The sequence below is a fragment of the Panthera uncia genome (genome assembly GCF_023721935.1).
Source record: "Panthera uncia isolate 11264 chromosome B3 unlocalized genomic scaffold, Puncia_PCG_1.0 HiC_scaffold_1, whole genome shotgun sequence".
Taxonomy (NCBI): Eukaryota; Metazoa; Chordata; class Mammalia; order Carnivora; family Felidae; genus Panthera; species Panthera uncia.
The window spans coordinates 47,876,213-47,897,025 of record NW_026057582.1 but is presented as its reverse complement, the minus strand read 5'-3'; the positions used below and the strand labels follow the sequence as shown (position 1 = coordinate 47,897,025).

At 37.8% G+C, this 20,813-nt stretch overlaps 1 protein-coding gene across 4 annotated transcripts in view; it reads left to right on the top strand.

Annotated features, from left to right (window-relative positions):
• The window catches only part of ATL1 (atlastin GTPase 1), an 83,627-nt gene that overhangs the window by 8,317 nt on the left and 54,497 nt on the right, over window positions 1–20,813 (top strand). For 3 of the 4 annotated variants that reach the window (XM_049612809.1, XM_049612810.1, XM_049612808.1), the window contains exon 2: window positions 3,383–3,567. In XM_049612809.1, coding sequence (XP_049468766.1) covers window positions 3,534–3,567 — 34 coding nt within the window. In that variant the 5' untranslated portion in view covers window positions 3,383–3,533. Of the gene's footprint in view, window positions 1–3,382; window positions 3,568–12,958; window positions 13,151–20,813 lie in introns of those variants that run through there. The other variant, XM_049612811.1, reaches the window with a different exon arrangement.

The window sequence follows — 20,813 nt, the reverse complement described above, 5'->3', positions numbered from 1 at the left end:
GTATTCTCCAGTATCCATTTCCTTCTTTTAAATTTTTTTTTTTATTTAAGTAATCTCTACATGCAACATGGGGCTCAGACTCATGACCCTGAGAGCAAGAGTCACATGTTCTTCCAACTGAGCCAGCCAGGTGCCCTCCTTTCTTTCGTTAGCATTAGATCTCCTAAATTTTAGTTGGATACACATATACATAATGTGTTTGTCAAATAGGTAGGACATGTACTGGTCAATGGTACTTGAGTAGAGGTGATATGTGCCACTTCTGGGTTGTACTCTTAGAATGGATATATGCCCTTCTTTCCTTTCTTCTCCTCTATTTGGCTGGAATGAAGATGCAAATGCCCAAGCAACCATCTTGGATTATACCATGGAAGTCCAAGCTTAGGTTTCTTGATATTTCAGAGCCATCATTAATATGAACCCTGGAGGGTTTATGCTAAGATTATATCATGAGAAAGAAATGAATATGTCTTAAGCCACTGTAATTTTCTGCAGCAGCCACATCTATATCCTAACATGTCAATGATAAAGTTGAGCTGCTGAATTAATCCCCACAGAACCAATTTACCTTAAAAAATTATGTGACACTAAATGTCCTTTTGGTTTAAGCTCTTTTGAGTTACAGCCAAAAGCATTCTAACTGATATAAGTATGTTTCCAAGATTGCTAGCTGTAGAGGGAAGGAGTGAGTTGTAGCATCCACTATTGAGAAACTCCTGATTGAGAGAGCCCTTTTCTTTCTTAAGGTGGTTACATTTTATTTTATTATTTTTTTATTGAAGTATAATTAACACACACTGTTATATTAGTTTCAGGTATACAATGTAATAATTGGACACTTTCATGCATTTCTCAGTGCTCAACAAGATAAGGGTGCCCTTGATCCCCTTTATTTATTTCACTCATCCCCCTCTCACCTCCCCTCTGGCAACCACCAGTTGTTCTCTGTATTTGAGTCTGTTTTGTTTTTTTTTTAATCTTTTTTGTTCATTTGCTTTTTCTTAAATTCCAAATCTGAGTGGAGTCATATGGTATTTGTCTTTCTCTGTCTGGCTTATTTCACTTAGCATTATACCCTCTAAGTCCATCCATGTTGTTGCAAATGGCAAGGTTGAGAGAGCCCTTTTCTTATGATTGGGGGAAATGAGCATGGTGAAGGAACAACTAGGAAAAAAATCATTGAGGATATAGGAGGGAGGGAATAGTGTACAGAGTAACATCCCAAGGGGTCAGGATGAGAAGGGTTCTAGAGTACTAATGTACAAATATCTTTTCTTCCTTTTTTCCAATTTAAAATAAACTTGACCTTGACTTTTTAAAAGCAGCCAAATGATGTGTAATACCATACCATATAATTCACCAATTTAAATTGTATAATTCAGTGATTTTTAGTATATCCACAAAGTTGTACAGAACTGATTTAAAACATTTTAAAATATTTTTAATATAATTTGTCAAATTGGCTTCTATACAACACCCAGTGCTCATCCCAACAAGTGCCCTCCTCCATGCCCATCACCCATTTTCCCCTCTCCACCACCCCCCTTAAACCCTCAGTTTGTTCTCTGTGTTTAAGAGTATCTTATGGTTTGCCTCCCTCCTTCTCTGTTTGTAACTTTTTTCCCCTTCCCTCCCACATGGTCTTCTGTTAAGTTTCGCATTTTAAAGTATTTTAATTGCCCCAAAAAGAAATCTTGTACTCAAATGCAGTCACTCTCTGCTTTCTCCTCCTCCTCTTATGTGTATCTTTGTGTGTCTGTGTGACTGTGGACTCTACTGTACTCTTTTTAATGAGATTTACCTGAAAGTAATTATCAGGCTGGAGTGTGAGCTGAGAATTAAGATATACAAGAAAAGCAGAACACACTTCTTTTTAATCCATGAATTTGGTTTGTAGATACAGGCGTGAGATAATTCCTGTCTTCCTATGTTGTTTCATTAGTGTTTGGGAAATGCAACTCTATTGAACACAGCCCCCTTCATTTATTATTTTTTTAAGTTTGTTTGTTTTGAGGTGGGGGGAGGGCACGAGAGAATCCCAGGCAGTCAGCGCAGCCTGAATTGTGGCTCGATCTCACTAACTGTGAGATCATGACTTGAGCCAAAATCAAGAGCTGGATGCTTAATCGACTGAGCCACCCAGATCTCCCTGACGTCCCTTTTAAAACTATAATGTAAACTTGGTTTACAGTGTTCCTAGCTCTGAGGTCACTAGAGCCATTAACCGAAATACAGAATGCATAAGATATGGCAGTGGTGGGTGAGATAATTTGGTTTTTGACATGTTGATTTTGAAGTGTTAGTAGGAAAACAAAATGAAGATGACCTTGGGCAGCTATAAATTTGGTTCTCGTAAGACGATTTTTCTCTCTTTAAGAGAGCATAAAACTAGAAGCACAGATTTGGAAATTATCAGGATGAAGGTCCTGTCTGAAGCCATTGTAGCAAATTACATTGAGTGAACATAGAGTGAAGAGTTGCTTATGGTGAAGAGACCAAAGATGTGATAATTAAGAGGCTAGCAATAATCTCATAGGCAGAACGCATCTGTAGAGTGTGGGCAACAACCAAATGCAGAAGAAAACTGTAAGGAATGGGTTAATGGTATCTTGAGGGTCAAGTACCATAAAGGACTGCTTCTAGAATACTGAAAGCTGAGTTTGTAGGCAGAGAGGAAGAAATCAGTGTCTTTGCCTTTTGCTTTGTATTCAAAATTGTCTGCAACCTTTGTGGATGCCAAGGCTCACCCAGACTATGTAATACGATTTTACCTAAAATATTTGCCAGTGTAACTCCAGAGGTTTTCTCTGCAAATCTACTGGGCATTTTTGCCCACTAAACATTGAGTTAGTTACAGATTATGATGAATTTCCAGCTTTCATTTATCTCAATCTTGATCTAAATTTTTCTATCCTAATTTTAAAAGTCAGGCCTGTTCAGTATACAGGTAAAAAAATGGATGATATCCTCTTTACCAACATGACCTTGCTTTTAAAATGGGGGAAAAATGGTGCCTGGTAGATAAGTGCAGATTATTTTGACTTCTTTGGCTATATAAATGTTGTCTGCATATTGGTACTAATTTGTAACTGTTATAGGAAACGGGTATTTGAACATCCAGAATAATGCAGTATATTAGTAATTCTGTGACTGGCTAATGCTGTTAAATTCTTTGAGAGTGTGTGTGAGGGGGGTACTGTTTATTTGTGTGTGTGTGTGTGTGTGTGTTCTCCGTGAAAGATGTTGCAGTACATCGTCTGTCCCTGTCTTCGTGCTCCGGGGGTGGGCTGAGGTAGGGAGGGTGTGACGCTGGTATTTGTGTGAACTCGGGCTTGTGATGCTGAGCTCGGTTCACCCGCTTTCTCCTCCCTTCTCCTCCCAGCTCCTTCCCACCAGCGCCACAGCAACATCCTCAGAGTCTGAGCGAACTGCGCCCAGCGCGGGCACGGAGCCTCCCACCGCCAGCAACCTGCGGCCCGGGAGAAGAGCCAGCACAGTGACAGCGCCTCACCGCCACCAGTCCCCGGACCACCATGGCCAAGAACCGCAGGGACAGGAACAGTTGGGGTGAGTAACATATGGTGACTTCTGCAGCCTGCGCGGGGACTGGCCCTCTGGTTTCTGCTTCTGGGGACGAGAGGGCCAAGGGCTGGGAGACGGGCCACAACCGAGCTGCTCCCTGTAGGGCCGGAGAGACCATGGCCGAGTGGTACCCGTGTAAGCAGAATCGCGCTGTGGGGCGAGGGCTGCAGCTTTCCGCAGGCCGGAGCCCCCTGTCTCTCCCCCACCCCCAGTCCTCCTCCTCGCAGCATTTGGACAGCACCCGCATGTCGCCTCCCTGGGACTCGTCGGTTCCGCTTTAGCGATCCTTTGGCAGAAAAGCGATGAGAGTAGGCAGGGGCTGTTACCCGGCCGAGAGGGGCGAGGGGGTGAGGATCCCTAAGCCCCGGCCCCTTCCTTGGGAGCTTTGAGCCCTTCCGCCTGGCAGGGCGCGGGCTCCCGAGCGGGCGGCATGCTGGAACAATGAGGCAGAGCGCGCCTAGCCCGGCGGGAGCGTTGCAGACCTGAGCAACCCAGAGGAAGGGGCGCACGCCTGGGAGTCCCCCACCGCTGCAGTACTTGTTTTAATTTGGGGCTCGGAGGGGAATTGGGGAAGAAGGGAAGCAAAGTTGTGGTTTCCAGCCTCTGCTCCACCCCAATCTGGTACCCCATTCAGGCCAGCCCTAAGTGTGGCATTGTTCTTTGATTTTACCTTTTGGAGATATTGGGCTCATGATTCAGCACCAGGCCGAGGGGAGGGGGAAGGAGAGGCTAGGCCCAGTGGGTTCACGCCGCGAGTGGGTGGGCGGCGCTCATGCAGGCTGGGAAGAGAGAACGCAGTGATGCAGGAGAAATCGCGGCCCCGCCCCGCTCTGCTGCTCCAGACTTGGTTCAGGACGGAGAGTGTGGGCAGATTGGGCGTCTTTTTCTGCCCTCGGCTCGGGTTTTCTTCCAGTCACAGTGCTAACCTCACTACCATCTTAGGAACCAAAGCCTTTCAGGGCATTTTGTTTTCTGACCCAGAGCAGATCTCAGGCCACTGTTCCTCGGTGGGTAGAGAAATATTTTGTTCATTAGCTTTGTTATTTGGAAAGTTTACACACATCCTCTAGGAGTTTGGAGCTCCTGGATCTCTTCTGTGTCTCAGTGAGAACTCTTCTATAACTGTCCATCGGACCAGGAGGTATAAATTTAAATTTTGGGGGGGCTTACTTTTATCAAAAGACCGTATTTCTCCTTGCCTGGTTGTTCACAGAGCCAACTTAACTCCCAGTAGGCAACGTTTGTGGTAGGTGTGGGGAGCTAGGGCAGGGAGGTCTGGCTCTAGTTGTATGAATTTAAGAGAAAGCAGTTGCATTTTCTGAGATTACCAAACCTCAGTAAGTGTGAGTATTGTAATAACACTGTTCTTTGCTTCTTAGGAGATTATGAGTAAGCGTTTTCACTGTCCCCCTAACTTTTCCTTGGCCTAGAGTAGGAATTTCTTTTTTTTTTTTCTTTTTTTAAAAGTTTATTTTTTTTGAGAGAAAAAAAGGGGGGGGGGGGGGGCAGAGAAAGTGGGGAGTGAGAGAGAATCCCAAGCAGGCTCTGAGCTGCCAGTGCAGAGACCCATGTGGGGCTCGAACTCACTGTGATATTATGACCTGAGCCTAAATCAACAGTGGGTCCCTCGACTGAGCCACCCAGGTGCCCCTAGACTAGGAATTTCTTGAACACTCATGGTTCAGGTGTGGATGTTCAAGTCAGTTTTGATCTTGATCTCTGTGCATTGTTGACTCAACCATGTTAAGAGACAGGCATGTGAAAATTTATTCTGAGCATTAAAGTTCTTCTTAGTGAAGCTTTGGATCATTATTCTTCAGTATTTTCTTTGGTTTCAGATTTCTTATATGGTGGAGGTTTTTTCCTCTTGGAAATGTGTTTCTCAAATGGGATTTGCATAAAAATCACATTGGGAAGTTGTTAGAAATGCATATTTCTACATCTTCTAGCAAGAGTTTTTCTCTTTTTTAATTATTATTTTTTATTTTTTTAAAGTTTTAATTTTAAGTCTCGTTAACATACAGTGTTATATTAGTTTCAGGTGTACAATATAATGATTCAACACTTGTATACATCACCCAGTGCTCATTACAACAAGTGCACTCCTTCATCCCCATCACCTGTTTAACCCATGCCCCCCACCCACCTCCCTCTGATAACCATCAGTCTGTTCTCTATAGTTAAGAGTCTGTTTCTTGGTTTGCCTCTCTTTTTTCCCTTTCCTCATTTGTTTTGTTTCTTAAATTCCACATATGAATGAAATCATATGGTATTTATTTTTCTCTGATTGACTTATTTCTCTTAGCATTATACTATTTCCATCCATGTCATTGTAAATTAGCCAGAGTTTTTCAATCAATAACTGATATGAAATCTAGGAATCTGCCTTTTAATTAGCATTTCAGGTGATTGACAAGCACTGGATAATTTATATTTGATGAGAACATGTCCCGGACAGTTTACCCAGAAGTCATCAAGAGACTCTCAACTCAAGTGATGAATTAGGAAAAGAAATACTACAGTATTATACTAAAGTGTGGTCACTGGAAATTTTCACAGAAAAGAAATATTGGAATTGTGCAGTCTTGATCCTCTATGGAAATGCTTTAGTACTCAGATTTTTCTTTGCTATGAAGTATATATGACGTGGGGTGCCTGGATGGCTAGTTGGTTAAGCATCGACTCTTGGTTTTGGCTCAGGTCATGATCTCACAGTTTGTGAATTTGAGCTCCACATCCAGCTTCACATTGACAGCATGGAGCCTGCTTGGAGTTCTCTCTTCGCCTCCTCCCCCCCGCCCCGCCCCCACCAACTTGTGTGCGCATGCTGTCTGTCTCTGTCTCTCTCTTTCAAAATAAATAATAAATAAACTTCAAGAAATAAAGTATGTGTGATGTAAATGACTTAGAAAAATGTAGTAACATGGAGTAAGAAATAGAGGTTTTTTGGTGAAGATGTTAGCCATGTCTGTCCTGATTTCATTTTATTACCAGCACCTAGTGTAATACCTAACACTGAGTAGGCATTTAAAAATAACATTAATAGCTAATGTCACTGAGCTAATATCATATGAGGTAGGTACTGTAATCCTCATTTTACATATTAAAGGTAAGTGATGAAGCCAGGATTCCAACTCTGGCGGTTTGACTTCAAATTCTTTTTATCTTCACCAGCATGCTATACTGCCTCTTAGGAGTTGAAAATATCTGCTGCATTGTATAGAACTACAGTGTTTAAGGCACAGTCACCTGCATCATTATTTTTTAAAATTTTAGTTAGCATGCAGTGCAATATTGGTTTCAGGAATAACATTCAGTGATTCATCACTTAACAGCACCCAGTGCTCATCACAAGTGCCCTCCTTAATGCCCATCACCTGCGTTATTGCCTTTGCTCTTTAGCCTCTGAGTAGACATAATCCCTCTTTTGCAAATAAAAAAACTGAGTCTCAGATAAGTTAAATGATTTGGCAAAAATCATATATTTAGTAAGTTAGAGGAAATTAGAACCTCGGGTTGCCTTCTAATTGATTTTCTATAGCATAATGCTGTGGGATGTTTTATAAGATAATGGGGCTTGGTGTGAGGGTAGAGAGAAAACAGGCTCAGGTGATAGCTTTTAAAACTCAGCTTTTAAAAACTCAGATGATAGCTTTATTATTTTTCTTAAGACAATGAACTGACCTTATCATCTGGCTAAATATATTTCAGACAAGTTAGAAAGCACTAGGTCAAGGCCAAAGGTAGACTCCCCCGAATTAGAAAATATAGTTATTTCCAAGAAAAGGGCAAGAGAGAATTTGCAAAATTTGTACAGGATACCTAAAATTGAGAGAAGTACACTGTAGGACCATATCACAGCTAATCTTTTTATCCGAGTGATCAGTGACCTGTTAGGTTCTAATAGGACCATGGAAGTTACAAAGCAAAAAAAGCAGCTCTAGTAACCAAGAATTGGGGATGTTATTTGAGGATCAGATCCAGAGATACAACTGAGAAGCAGGTCTGTGAGTAGAACTGAGAATCCCAACACCTATACCTAAATCTACACCAAACCAGACGTTTCAATAAATGTAAGCATTTAAAAGTCCATTTTTCAGAGGTAGACATTATTCTCATTTTAATATGTAAGGAATCCGAGACTCAGCATGAGGAATGTGCCAGAGGTCCCATAATTTATAAATTATAGATCTAAGGTTTAAGTTCAGGGTTGTTTGCTTCCCCAGTCCACTTGATGAAGGCCAGGAACTAAAATAGTATGCCAAAAAGGTGCCATGTCAAGCCCGTCTAGGCTTAAGCTGGTATAAGAAATCAATGCTGTATAAACTTAATCGCTTTGGACTAGAAAAGAAGGCGAAGAATGTATTAGTGTGGAAAATAAAAGATACAGATGGCTATCAGAGGCAGTAGCTCGGAAAGCAGTCTTTCAATGTTGAGCTTAGAATTTGAGTACTACCAGAAGCAAAACAAAAGTGCATTCTTTAAAATTTGTTTTTGTTAATTACAGTTGCTTAAAACTTGGGAGTTCACATGGGAATTTGGTTTTTCTACCGTGTAACAGAAACTGTCAGTACACTGATGCTTTAGAAAAATAATATTTGCAGTAAGTATAGGGAACCTCTGTTGAAAAAGCATTAGGTTTCTGTTTTTGTTTTTTGAGGCAAGATTATAAATGATCTTGAGTATAGTTACTTCCTTTTCTTTCTTTTCCAGTTGGTTGTATTCTATTTTTCTTAAAATGAGACTATTTGTGCCTTTTTACTCGCCTCATTCTGTATGTATCTATTCCTTCTGAAACAAAATAAAATTTCTAGTGAGTCATACATGTACTTCCCCTACAACTCTCCCATCTCATTTTGCTAATTTGTCTTCCTGACATCTTTTCTCAAATACATTTTCCCAAAGATATGTATTTTTTATACTTTGTATCTGCTTACACCTTGTCTTGATGACTCCTGGGTTATATCTTTCCTCTGTTTCAAACTCTGTAGTCTTTACTATCTTTAGTTTAGTCTAGTGACTAGACTAGACTAAACTAGTGACTAGACTCTAAATGGAACCTGTGATCATCAGGAAAATGATCTACTGTGAGAAAATTTTGGTCATAAAAAAAAGGTGGGGTGTTTTTAAATTTAGAGGCTTTTCCTCTTTTACATAAAATTTTATGAAAAATATCTGTACAAAAGAATATGTAAAACATAGATGTTTTTTATAAACATAAATTTACTAATTTTCTCATAATTTTTTTGTAGTGTAACTTTTTAAAAGTTTATTTATTTATTTTGAGAGAGAGAGAGAGCACATGTACATGTGCACCTGTGTGAGAATGAGGGGGTGGGGGGAGAGAGAGAGAGAATCCCAAGCAGGCTCCATGCTATCAGTGTGGAGTCCAGTTTTGGGCTTGATCTAATGAACTGTGAGATCATGACCAGAGCAGAAACCAAGAGTCGGATGCTTAACTGACTGAGCCATCCACATGCTCCTGTAATGTAACATTTTAATTTCCTTATCATTTATGTTTTGTGTATAGCATACACTATGGCTTGAATATTGGTATCCCCCCAAAATTCATGTCAAATGTGATAGTACAGGAAGTGGGGGCATTGGAAGATGCTTAGGTCATGAGAGTGAAACGCTCTGAATAAGATGAATGGGATGAACAGCCCTCTCTTTAAAAAAGCCCCACAGGGTTCCCTAGCCCCTCCCACCGTGCCAGGATTCAATGCGGACTCTTCGACTTGGAAGAAGGTCCTCACCTGACCATGCTGGCACCCTAATCTTGGTCCTCTAGCCTCCGGAACTAAGACCTAAATTTCGTTATCAACTACCCAGTCTGTGGTGTTTTGTTATAGCAGCCTGAACTAAGACATTCTAGAACTATTTTCTTTGTGGTTACCATGAGGATTACATTTAATATCCTAAAGTTAGTATACTCTAATTTGAAATTATATCAGTTAAATTTCAATAACCTATAAAAACTCTGCTCCTTTTTAGCTCTATATGCACCCCTTTTAGTTACTGACATCACACAATTACATCTTTATACATGTGTACAAAACATAAACTAATCGTTATTTTTAAAAATGCATTAGTCTCCAAAGAAGACATACAGATGGCCAACAATCACATGGAAAGATGCTCAACATCATTAATCATTAGGAAATGCAAATCAAAACCACAATGAGATGTAACCTTACACTTGTCAGAATGGCTAGAATAAAGAAGACAAGAGATAACAAGTGTTGGCCAAAATGTGCAGAAAAAGGAATCCTCACAGTTGGTGGGAATGTAAAATGGTGCAGCCACTGTAGAATACAGTATGGAGGTTCCTCAAAAAATTAAAAATAGAAATAGAACATGATCCAGTAATTCCACTACTGGGTATTTACCCAAAGAAAATGAAAACTTAATTCAAAATATGCATATTCTGTATGTATATTTCAAACACACACACACACACACACACACACACACACGCACACAGAAATATTATTATCCATAAGAAAGATGTGCTCTTGCCATTTGTGACAATATGAGTGGACCTAGAAGGTATTACGCTAAATGAAATAAGTCAGACTGAAAAACATATATCATATGGTTTCACTTTTATGTGGAATCCAACAAAAACAAAACAAAAAGCTGAAACAGAGTCATAACTACAGAGAACAAACTGATGCTTGCCAGATACAAGGGCGGTGTGGGGAGAATGAGCAAAATGGGTGAAGGGGAGTAGGAGATACAGGTTTCCAGTTATGGAATAAATAAGCCATGGGGATAAAGGTACAGCACAGGGAATATAGTCAATGGTATTGTAATAGGGTTATATAGTGACTGATGGAAGCTATACTTGTGAACATAGCATAATGTATAAACTTGTGGAATCACTGTATTGTACACCTGAAACTATTGTAACATTGTGTATCAACTATACTTCAATTAAAAAATGTATTAGTGCCTTAAATTATGTAGAAAACAAAATGTGAAATTATAAACAAAAGTCATAATACTAATTTTTAGGTTAGTAATTGTATTTTTTTAATATATTGGTACCTTAGATCATGTAGAAAACAAAGAAACAACATTACGGAATGTTGTTTTAATAATACTAGCTTTTATAATTGCCCAAGTATTTACCTTTACTGAGAATTTTATTTCTTCAGATGGTTTTGAGTTACTGTCCAGTGTGCTTTCATTTCAACCCATGGGAGTCCCTTTCACATTTCTTGCAGGGCAAGTCTGGTGGTAACAAATTTTCTCAGCTTTTGTTTATTTGAGATGTCTTAATTTCTCTCTCTCTTTTGAAGGACATTTTTGCCAAACATAGGATTCTTGGTTGACAGATTTTTTGAAAAGCACTTTGAATATATCAGCCCAGTGTATTCTGGCCTCCAAAGTTTCTCATGAGTAATCTGCTGCCAATCTTATTGAGGATTCCTTGTACGTAATATCAGTTCTCTCTCGCTGCTTTCAGAATTCTATCTTTGTCTTTGTCTTTCAGCAATTTGGTTATAATATGTCTCAGTGTGGGTCTCCTGCTTGGAGTTAGTTGAGCCTTTAAATGTTTATATTCATGTCCTTTAGCAATTTGGGGAAGTTTAGGGCATTGTTTCTTCAAAAAAGTCTCTGTACCTCTTTCCTCTCCTTTTCGTACTCTTACAATGTGTATGTTGGTCTGCTTGATGGTGTCCTGTGTTTCCCTTAGGCTCTGTTCATTTTTCTTCAATCCTTTTTCCGTCTTTTCTGCAACCCTGATAATTTCAATTTCCCTGTCTCCAGCGGCTCATCATTTCCTTTGCGTGCTCAAATATCCCTATGAATTGTTCTTTTGAGTTCTTCAGTTCAGTTATTGTACTTTTCAGCTCTAGAATTTCTTTTTGGCTTCTTTTATGTCTATTTCTTTATTGATATTTCCATTTCTGTTCAGTGTTTTCTTGACTTTCTGCATTTTCATTTAGTTGTTTTGAGCATCTTTAAGACAGTCATTTTAATAAGATGTTTGTTTAGTAGGTTCACCATCTGGTCTTTCTCTGGGACGGTTTCCATTTACTTTTTTTTTCTTTTGAATGGGTCATATCTTCCTGTTTCTTTGTATGCCTTGTGATTTGTAAGACTGGACATTTGAATCCAATAATGTGATAAGAAATAAGAAAGTTACTTTCAACTTGGTTAGTTCCCTATCTACTCCCAGAATCCTCCCCTGCCCCACCAGATTGCTGTAGGGGCCTAGTGTGCCTGGGAGCTAAATTGTTGACATTTCTTTTCTCCTATGCATCAGTTTTGCACAACTGGCCTTTTTCTTTCAAAACTGCAGCATTCCCACAGATGTGTGCATGTGAATAAAAATGCTAAAAACAAAACAAACAAACAAAAACAAGCACTCCGCCCATCTCCTCAGTACCACCTGGAAAAAACATTTACATTCTTTTCAATAAATAGCAAGCACTATGAAAAAAAAAATAGGAAAGTCAGATTCTCTTCCTTCCCCAGGGTTTCCTGTGTTTGGGATTTGTTTGTTTGTTTTCATCATTATAGGATGAAATATATGTCTTCATGTGACAATCAGCCTGAGGTATAAAGTTAAGACATTCTCAGGTCTTTTTTGAGCCTCTGCCATTCTGTGGGCATGTGTGGTGAGTTTTTTATTTTCCCTGTATATGCAGTTACCTTTGAATATCCTAATCTTTAATGTCTGACTCCCAATAGAGGAAAAAGTGAAAACTGAAGAAGGGAAAAAAGGGACTGGCCCTTGGGGCATCTGGGTGGCTCAGCTGGTTGAGCATCTGACTCTTGTTTTGGCTCAGGTCTTGATCCCAGGGTCACGGGATCGAGCCCCATGCCAGGCTCTCCACTAAGCATGGAGCCTGCTTAAGATTCTCTCTTTCTGTCTCTCTCTCTGTCTTTCCCTCTCCCTCTCTCCCGCTCCCCCTTTCCCCTTCCCACCCCCCCACCCCACCCCCACCCCCGCCAAAAAGGTACTGGCCCATTAAATCTCCTGGAAGTCACTTCACCGAGAAGGAAGTGGCAGTCAGCAATGGGGGAGAATACAGCTCTGTGTCTGTACCTTTGTGATAAGAAGCAGCAATCAGCAATTGGAACACAAATCCCCAAATTTTGGAGGACAGGGTCCTTACTGACTACCCTGACTTCTGTAAGCTGTGTGTAATGCGCATTAACTGCCTGCCATAGGGCTGAGGGGAGGAGGATCAGTAGCCGCTGCTGAGTTAAGAGTTGAAATTGACTAAAATTAACCACAATCTACCGTTCATGCCTCCCCCCAGAAGTTGTAAGCCTTCCAGAGTTCCAATAGTTCTATCAGGTAGATTCTGTCAGTGTAATTGTTGTCATGGTAGGGAGACAGATTCCTGGTGCTTCCTACTCTGCAGACTTCCCAACTTCATTTTAAGCTCTAGAACTATTTGGATTTTATTTTTATGGCTAGTATGATGTAGAAATCTTTTGGACTTTTTTTTCCATATGGACAACCAAGTGTCCCAGACTCATTAGTGAATAATACACTTTTTCCCATTGATCTCCAAACTGTATTGTCAGATATTACTCCTGAATATGTGTGAGTCTGTTTCTGCACTTTTTATTGTGCTCCAGTGCTCTTTGTCTATCCTTGTGTCAATAACAGTTTTAATTGCTGTGGTTTCATAGTGTCTTCATATATGGTAGAACAGATTGTCTCATTGTGTTCTTATTTATTGGTGTTTTGAACTATTCTTTATTCTTGGCTTTTGCTTTTGTATAAAATTTTAGAATCAGGTTTTCAAGTTCTTTGGAAAGCCCAGTTGGGATTTTTTAAATTAAAATTGTATCCTGTTTGTAGATTAATTTGATAGAATTTTTACTGTACTGAATAATTCTATTCATGTACATAGTATATTCCTTCATTTATTTAGATTTTGTTTGTTTATGTCTTTCAATAGTTTAAAAGCTCTCCTTGAAGGGATGGCTTTTACTTGTTAGATTTATTATTTTCCTTGTATTTTTTAGTTGCTGTGATTTTTCCTTGTTATATTTTTTACTAGCTATTAATAAAAGTGCAATTGAGTTTTACATATTTATCTTATATCTAGCAACCTTGCAAAACTCTCTTATTAATATTTGTGTGTGTGTGTGTGTGTGTGTGTGTGTGAGAGAGAGAGAGAGAGAGAGAGAGAGAGAGAGAAAGGGACAGAGAGAAAGAGTGCATGTGTGAGAGTTGGGAAGGGGCAGAGAGAGAAAGAGAGAGAATCCCAAGTAGGCTCCATGCCCAGCACAGAGCCCAACATGGGGCTCTATCCTATGACCATGAGATCATGACCTGAGCCCAAATCAAGAGTCAGATGTTTAACCAAAAAGCCAGCCAGGTGCTCCTTATTAATTTTAATGACCTGTCTTTGATTCTGTAGAATTTTCTATGTAATGAAGCATACCACCTACAATATTGACAGCTTTATTCATTCCTTTTTAGTCTTTATCTTTTAAGTCTTTTTCTTATCTTAGAACATTCTCCTTTTTTCCTAAATAAAAGTTTTTTTTAATTATATGGAATTATAATTCATTTAATTATATGGAATTATAATTCATTTTCTGTATTTATTGAAATAATCATATGGTTCTTATTCTTTAATTTGTTCCTGTGTTTAATTACATTAAGGTATCTTTTGTGTTGAAGTGATCCTGCCTTCCTAGAATAAGCCAAGACATACTGTATTACCTTTTTACATATGTTGCTAGATTTTCTAATTTTTAAAAAATATTTTCAAGCATGCTTATAATCAATATTCCCTTTTCATACTTACTTCGTCTGAATTTCAATATATCAAGTCTATATTAACTTTATGAAATGAGTGGAAGATGATTCTTTCTTTCTTTTTTTTTTTTTCCTATTCTCTAGAAAAGTTTATATAAAATTAGATTGATCCAGTTTGGGAAAACTAGTTTATTAAAACTGCTGTTTACTTTATAGTAAGATTTTGAACTATTTTTTTTTAAGTTTATTTATTTATTTTTATAGAGAGACAGAGACCACGTGAGTGGGGAAGGGACAGAGAGAGGGAGACAGAGAATCCCAAGCAGGCTCCACACTGTCCATGCAGAGCCCAACATGGGACTCGAACTCACAAAACCATGAGATGGTGACCTGAGCCGAAACCAAGAGTCAGATGTTTAACTGACTGAACCACCCAGGTGCCCCAAGATTTTGAACTATTGATTTAGCTTCAATATGGGTTTTGGAACAATTAAAGCTTTTTATTTCTTCTTGATTCAGTTTTAGTAATTTGTATTTTTCTTGGAATCTGTCCATACATCAGCTTAGCATAAGGTTGTTCTTAATTATCTGTTATTTTCTCTGCTTAATGTTGTGTTTTCCTTATTATATATTTTATTGTTTAATCTCTCCTTTTTTCTTTATATTTACTTAATTTCCATGTATCTCTATTATTTTATTTTTTTACTTTCTTTGATTTTATTCTATATTCTCTTTTTAACTTAAAAAGTTGGATACTGAGCTCACTGATTTTCAGCTTGTCTTCTTGTATCCTATATATGTTGATATGCAGTAGATTAATTTTCATTTAGTTTCAAGTATTTTAAATGTCTACAATGATTTGTACCATGGTACAAATTTGGTATGGATTTTTAGGGCACCTGGCTGGCTCACTCAGTAGAGCACGCAACTCTTGATCTCAGGATCATGGGTTCAAACCCTATGTTGCATGTAGAGATTACTTAAAAATAAAATCTTTAAAAAAAAGAAAGAAAGAATGGATTTTTCTAAATTTTGTTACTTATGTGATACTTAATTTTACTCTAGTTAATATTATATAGCAGTACCACTTTCAGTGGTCATAAAAATGTTCTGTGTCTGTACTGTCCAATATGGTAGTCACTAGCCATGTATATCTTTTGAAGGGTTGAAGTATGGCTAGTGAGAATGAAGACCAAAAATTTACTTTTATTTAATTGTAGTCAATTTAAACAGCCTCATGTGGTTAGTTGCTACAGTATTGAGCTGTTCATGTTTATACTCATGCTGTGAACTTTGTCGAAACTTACTTTGTCGTCCTAGTACATGTTTAATTTTTATAGATTTCCACAAAATCCTGGAAAGCATTTTATGTTTTCTAATTTTTGATGGACTGTGCTTATATATGTTTGCTAGCTCAAGCTTATTTTTTTTTAAAGAAGAGTGAATGAATGGGTTTATTTTAAAGACAAATAAGTTAATATAAATAAAGTATTTAAAGGTTGCATTTGCTGTCAAATCACTTTAAAAAATTTTGAATTCCAGTAGAGCTAACATATAGTGTTATATTAGTTTTGGATGTACATTGCAGTGATTCAATAATTCTATATAGTTTAAGCTTATTAAATGTATATTCATGTTTTCCATACTCTGATTTCTGGACTGTTTGATCTATCAGATACTGATGTCTGATAGATACTTTAAAAATCTGATAGAGGGGCGCCTGGGTGGCTCGGTCGGTTGAGCATCCGACTTCGGCTCAGGTCATGATCTCACAGTCCGTGAGTTCGAGCCCCGCGTCAGGCTCTGTGCTGACAGCTCAGAGCCTGGAGCCTGTTTCAGATTCTGTGTCTCCCTCTCTCTCTGCCCCTCCCCTGCTCATGCTCTGTCTCTCTCTGTCTCAAAAATAAATAAACGTTAAAAAAAATAAATAAAAAAATAAATCTGATAGAAATTTTAAAAGATGATAGTGGATTTGTCAATTTCCCCTTGGTCTGTCAAGCTTTTATTGACTTTTGAGCTGTGTTGTTAGGTGCACATGAATATGGACTTCTTACATTTTCCTGAAGAATTGAGCCTTTTATTCCTATCTAGTGATCCTCTTTATCTTAAGGAATGCTTTTTGCCCCAAAGTCCATTTTGTTTGATATTAATATAGATGCTTCATGTTTCTTTTGCTGATTTAGTTTGTGAGCATACTGAGCAGAATTGGCTGGAGTAGGAGGCTGACTAGATCACACAAAACAAATCGTCTTGTCCATCTGATTTTTGAGTACCTTCTCTGCAGTGAATGCCGTCTGGTGAGCATTCACATGGAACTGACTATACTTATATTCCATGCCCATTCCAAAGGTCCAGACACATACTTCTTTGAAATACCTGACCATCTGCCCAAAATGTTAGCTACTGTCTGTGAATTAGAACAGTGCCATACCTTTGGCCATGTGCTACAAGCCTCATGGGTTCTGTCTGCTCTCATATCTATCCGTTCTACTAGAAGACAGTGTAAGTTTCTTCTTTGCTGTCTCTTCCAGGTCATGAGTGCCTTTCATGGGCAAAATCTAAATCAGAAATCTAAGATGGGATTATAAGAACTGTAGTATTTTACTTCCCACACTTATAGTCTCTGCAAATCAGAACGGTGGAGATAGTCCTGAACATGACACAGTTGATATTCAGCAGAAAGGGTAACCAAAATTTTCCGAATAGCTGACTCAAAGATGATTAAAGGCCCAGACAATTGCTGAGAAACCAAATACTTCTAAAATTGACTTTTTTCAGTGACTATACATGCAGGTGTATTTGTTTGTTTGCCTTAATGGAAATGATACTTCCCATTTGCTTTTTTTCTTAAAATAGGTGAACATATTTTCTTATGATTAGGTATTTTTCAATCACATGATTTCAGATGGGTCCATATTTTGCATAGCATAGCCATGACATAATTTATTTCCATTATCCTACAGTTAGGCATTTAGATTGTTTCCAATTTGTCATTCTATAAATAATGCTATAATGAACCTTTATGTAGACAAATACATATGCACAGTCTCGATAATTTCCTTAGGATAAATTCCTGGAAATGGAATTGTTTTATTAAAGGGTATGTACATTTTTTAATGTCTTTGAATGTTTCCAACTCTATGTTTACAGTTGACCCTTGAACAACATGGGTTTTAACTGTGCTAGTAACACTGAGATGCAGAGGTTTTTTGATAACAGTATATAAATGTATTTTCTCTTCCTTCTGGTTTTATTAATTACATCATCTTTTCTCTACCTTTACTGTAATAATACAGTATATAATAGCTATGGGATAGAAAATGTGTGTTAATTGACTTATTATTGGTAAGGCTTCTGGCCAACAGTAGGCTATTAGTAGTTAAATTTTGGGAGTGTCAAAAGTTATATGTGGATTTTTGAGCATGTGGGGGGTTGGCACCCCTAATATTGTTCAAGGGTCAACTGTTTATATTTTTTTAACTATTGCAAGTTATGATAGCCAAAAACTTTATCTCCTTTAATTAGTATTTTATCAGGGCACCTGGGTAGCTCAGTTGGTTAAGCATATGACTCTTGATTTCGGTTCGGGTCATGATTTCATGGTCATGGGATCGAGTCCTACATCAGGCTCCAAGCTGAGGGTTGAACCTGCTTGGGCTTCTCTCTCTCTGCCCCTCCACTGCTCATGCACATGTGCTCTCTTTCTTTCAAAATAAATAAATAAATAAATAAATACTTTTAAAAAATTAACATTTATTCAGTTACTAGTAAGACTGAACTTTTCCCTCTATGTCTCTTACCCATTAGTATTTCTTCTTAAATGTTTATTCATTTTTGAGAGAGAGAGAGAGAGAGAGTGAGTGCACGCAGGGGTGGGGAGGGGCAGACACAGAGAGGGACAGAGTATCTGAAGCTGGCTCTGCGCTGACAGCAGAGAACGTGATGCTGGGCTGGAACTCACACACCGTGAAATTGTGACCTGAGCTGAAGTCGGACACTCAACTGACGCAGCCACCCTGGCACCCCAGTATTTCTTCTTTTTATCTGTTACTTACCTTTCTATGTAAGTCTTCTCACGTGTGTATGAATATATATGACACACACACATACACACAGGGCCTGAATCATGATGGCATTCTTCTTCTAGAGGCATCCATTGAATAGTTTATGGAATGCTTTTGTATTTAAAATAAATAAACAGACTGTTAAGTGACTTACTTATTTCTTCCAAGATTGTGAAGTTGTAGGACCTGCATTATTCCTTGAAATCCTCTTCCTTAAGGGTATTGCTAGCAGAACAGTCTGAGAGTCAGCATGGTAGTGTTCTGAGATCTATGTGTAATCATCTCATTGTAGTTCATAGCTCTGCTCTTGCTTAAACATTTTTAAGAGATTCATTTTTGTGAGTTATGTTTTGTTTTTGTTTCCTTAACCCAGTTTGTCCCTTTCTATATGAACTCCCTTTGTTGTGATTTTGGAAATCATTCTGGGTCATTCAGACAAATGTTTTCAGTCACTTTTCAAGTTTATTTGTTCAAAAGAGATTTTACAGTGTAAGAAAATATATTTCCTTTTAATTTCAGTTGCTAAGAAACCGTTTCCTAGGTGCTATGTCTTTTCTCTGTAAAGGCTCCAACGTCCTCATAGTTCATCATCTTGTGGGGTTTAATTTTTGCTGGAAAGATGAAGTATAGATTTTTTTCAAAGTTTACAGTCAAGAAAATTAGAAATACATAATCCCAACATCTCCAATATATTAAAATGATTATTTTCCATATTTAAAATTTTTGAAGATTCCCTTTCAACATATATAAATTTATAGCTGGGTGGCCAGCTTCCAGTGATTTAGAATATCACGTAGAATGGAAAAGTCCCAGAAGTCTTTATTGAACATAAAATCCACTATATGAGAAGATGAAACAGTATATATATTTTTTAGTTTTCCCCTTGTGAGCCATACATTTGTATCATCCATAGTAAAATGTTAATTCCCATCTGGTTTTCTTCTATCCTGTTGTCTGCCTCTTTCCCTTTTAAAAATTTGCATAGTGTTCAGGGAATTGAAACAAATTTAGTTTAGCAAAACATATTTAAGAGGGTAAAAATCTGGTGCTAAAGAAACTTGGCATGCATTCTAAAGGATTTTTAGGTTCTTTATAACAAAGATAATCTTGATTGCTTGGTTGAAATGTAGTTATGAACAATGAGTCAAGCACATAACATTTATTCTTAATAGTACTGTGCATCTCAATACTTTTTCAGAACTACTTTATATTAATGTAAATATGTATTGGGTACCTACTGTGTGAGCTTCCATTTAAAAGTTTTGTGTTTTTTTTTGTCAAGAAGTACAAACACGAGTAAGACAGTTTCCATTCTCCAGAAATTTTTAGGCTGTGATTTCAATTTTGACCTTTTTAATAGGAACTGAAGTTTTTCTAGTTTAACAGTTTTATTGAGCTATAATTATATACTATACAATTCACTCATTTAAAGTGTACAATTCAGAGGCTTTTAGTTTATTCAGAGTTGTGCATTCATCACTCAGTTTTAGACCATTTCATTAGCCCCAAAAGAAAACTTGCATCACCTCCTAATCCCCTCCTGCTCTCCAGTCCTAGGCAACCACTCATCTACTTTCTGTCTCTATAAATTTACCTATTCCTGGCATTTTATATAAATGGGATCATACAGTATGTGGCACTTTGTGACCCCTTATTTAACATTGTGTTTTCAAAGTTTATCCATGTTGTAGCATATGTTGGTTCTGCATTTCTTTTTATTGCTGAATAGTATTTCATTGAATGGATATACCATATTTTGTTTATCTGTTTATCAGTTGATAGATATCTGGGTTGTAGCTTATCTAAATACGTATTTTATATGTCAATATTTATTAGTGTAAATATATGTATAGATTGATGGTTATGATAGTTTCAGATAGGAAGCCTTTCTTAACTTTAGATGAGATGCAAACTAATGACTATGTATTTATAAATATTCCACAGATGCATTCTATTTTATTATTCATTCTACTTAATAAAAATTATTTCTGTTTTTAGAAGTTTTCTTACCAAAAAGGAATTTTTAATATGGTGTTTTGCCTACATTGGATTTTTTAAAATGTTTCTTTATTTATTTTGAAGAGGGGGAGTGGCAGAGACAGGGAGAAAGAGAATCCTAAGCAGGCTTCACACTATCAGCATAGAGCTTCACTTCACAAACTGTGAGATCATGATCTGAGCCGAAATCACGAGTCAGTCACTTAACCGACAGAGCCATGCAGGGCGTCCCTGTTTTGCCTACATTATAATGAGACTTCTTCCCATAAACCACTTCATTATTTTATAGTCATGTTTCAGATATTCGTTTTATTTTACAATATACTTACATCACACTTAATATATAATTTCCCTTTTCTTCATTAAGTCCATATGTAGCTCTTCAAAGGGCTTAAGCATATAAACCAAAAGTTCAGAGTTATCTATCTCAT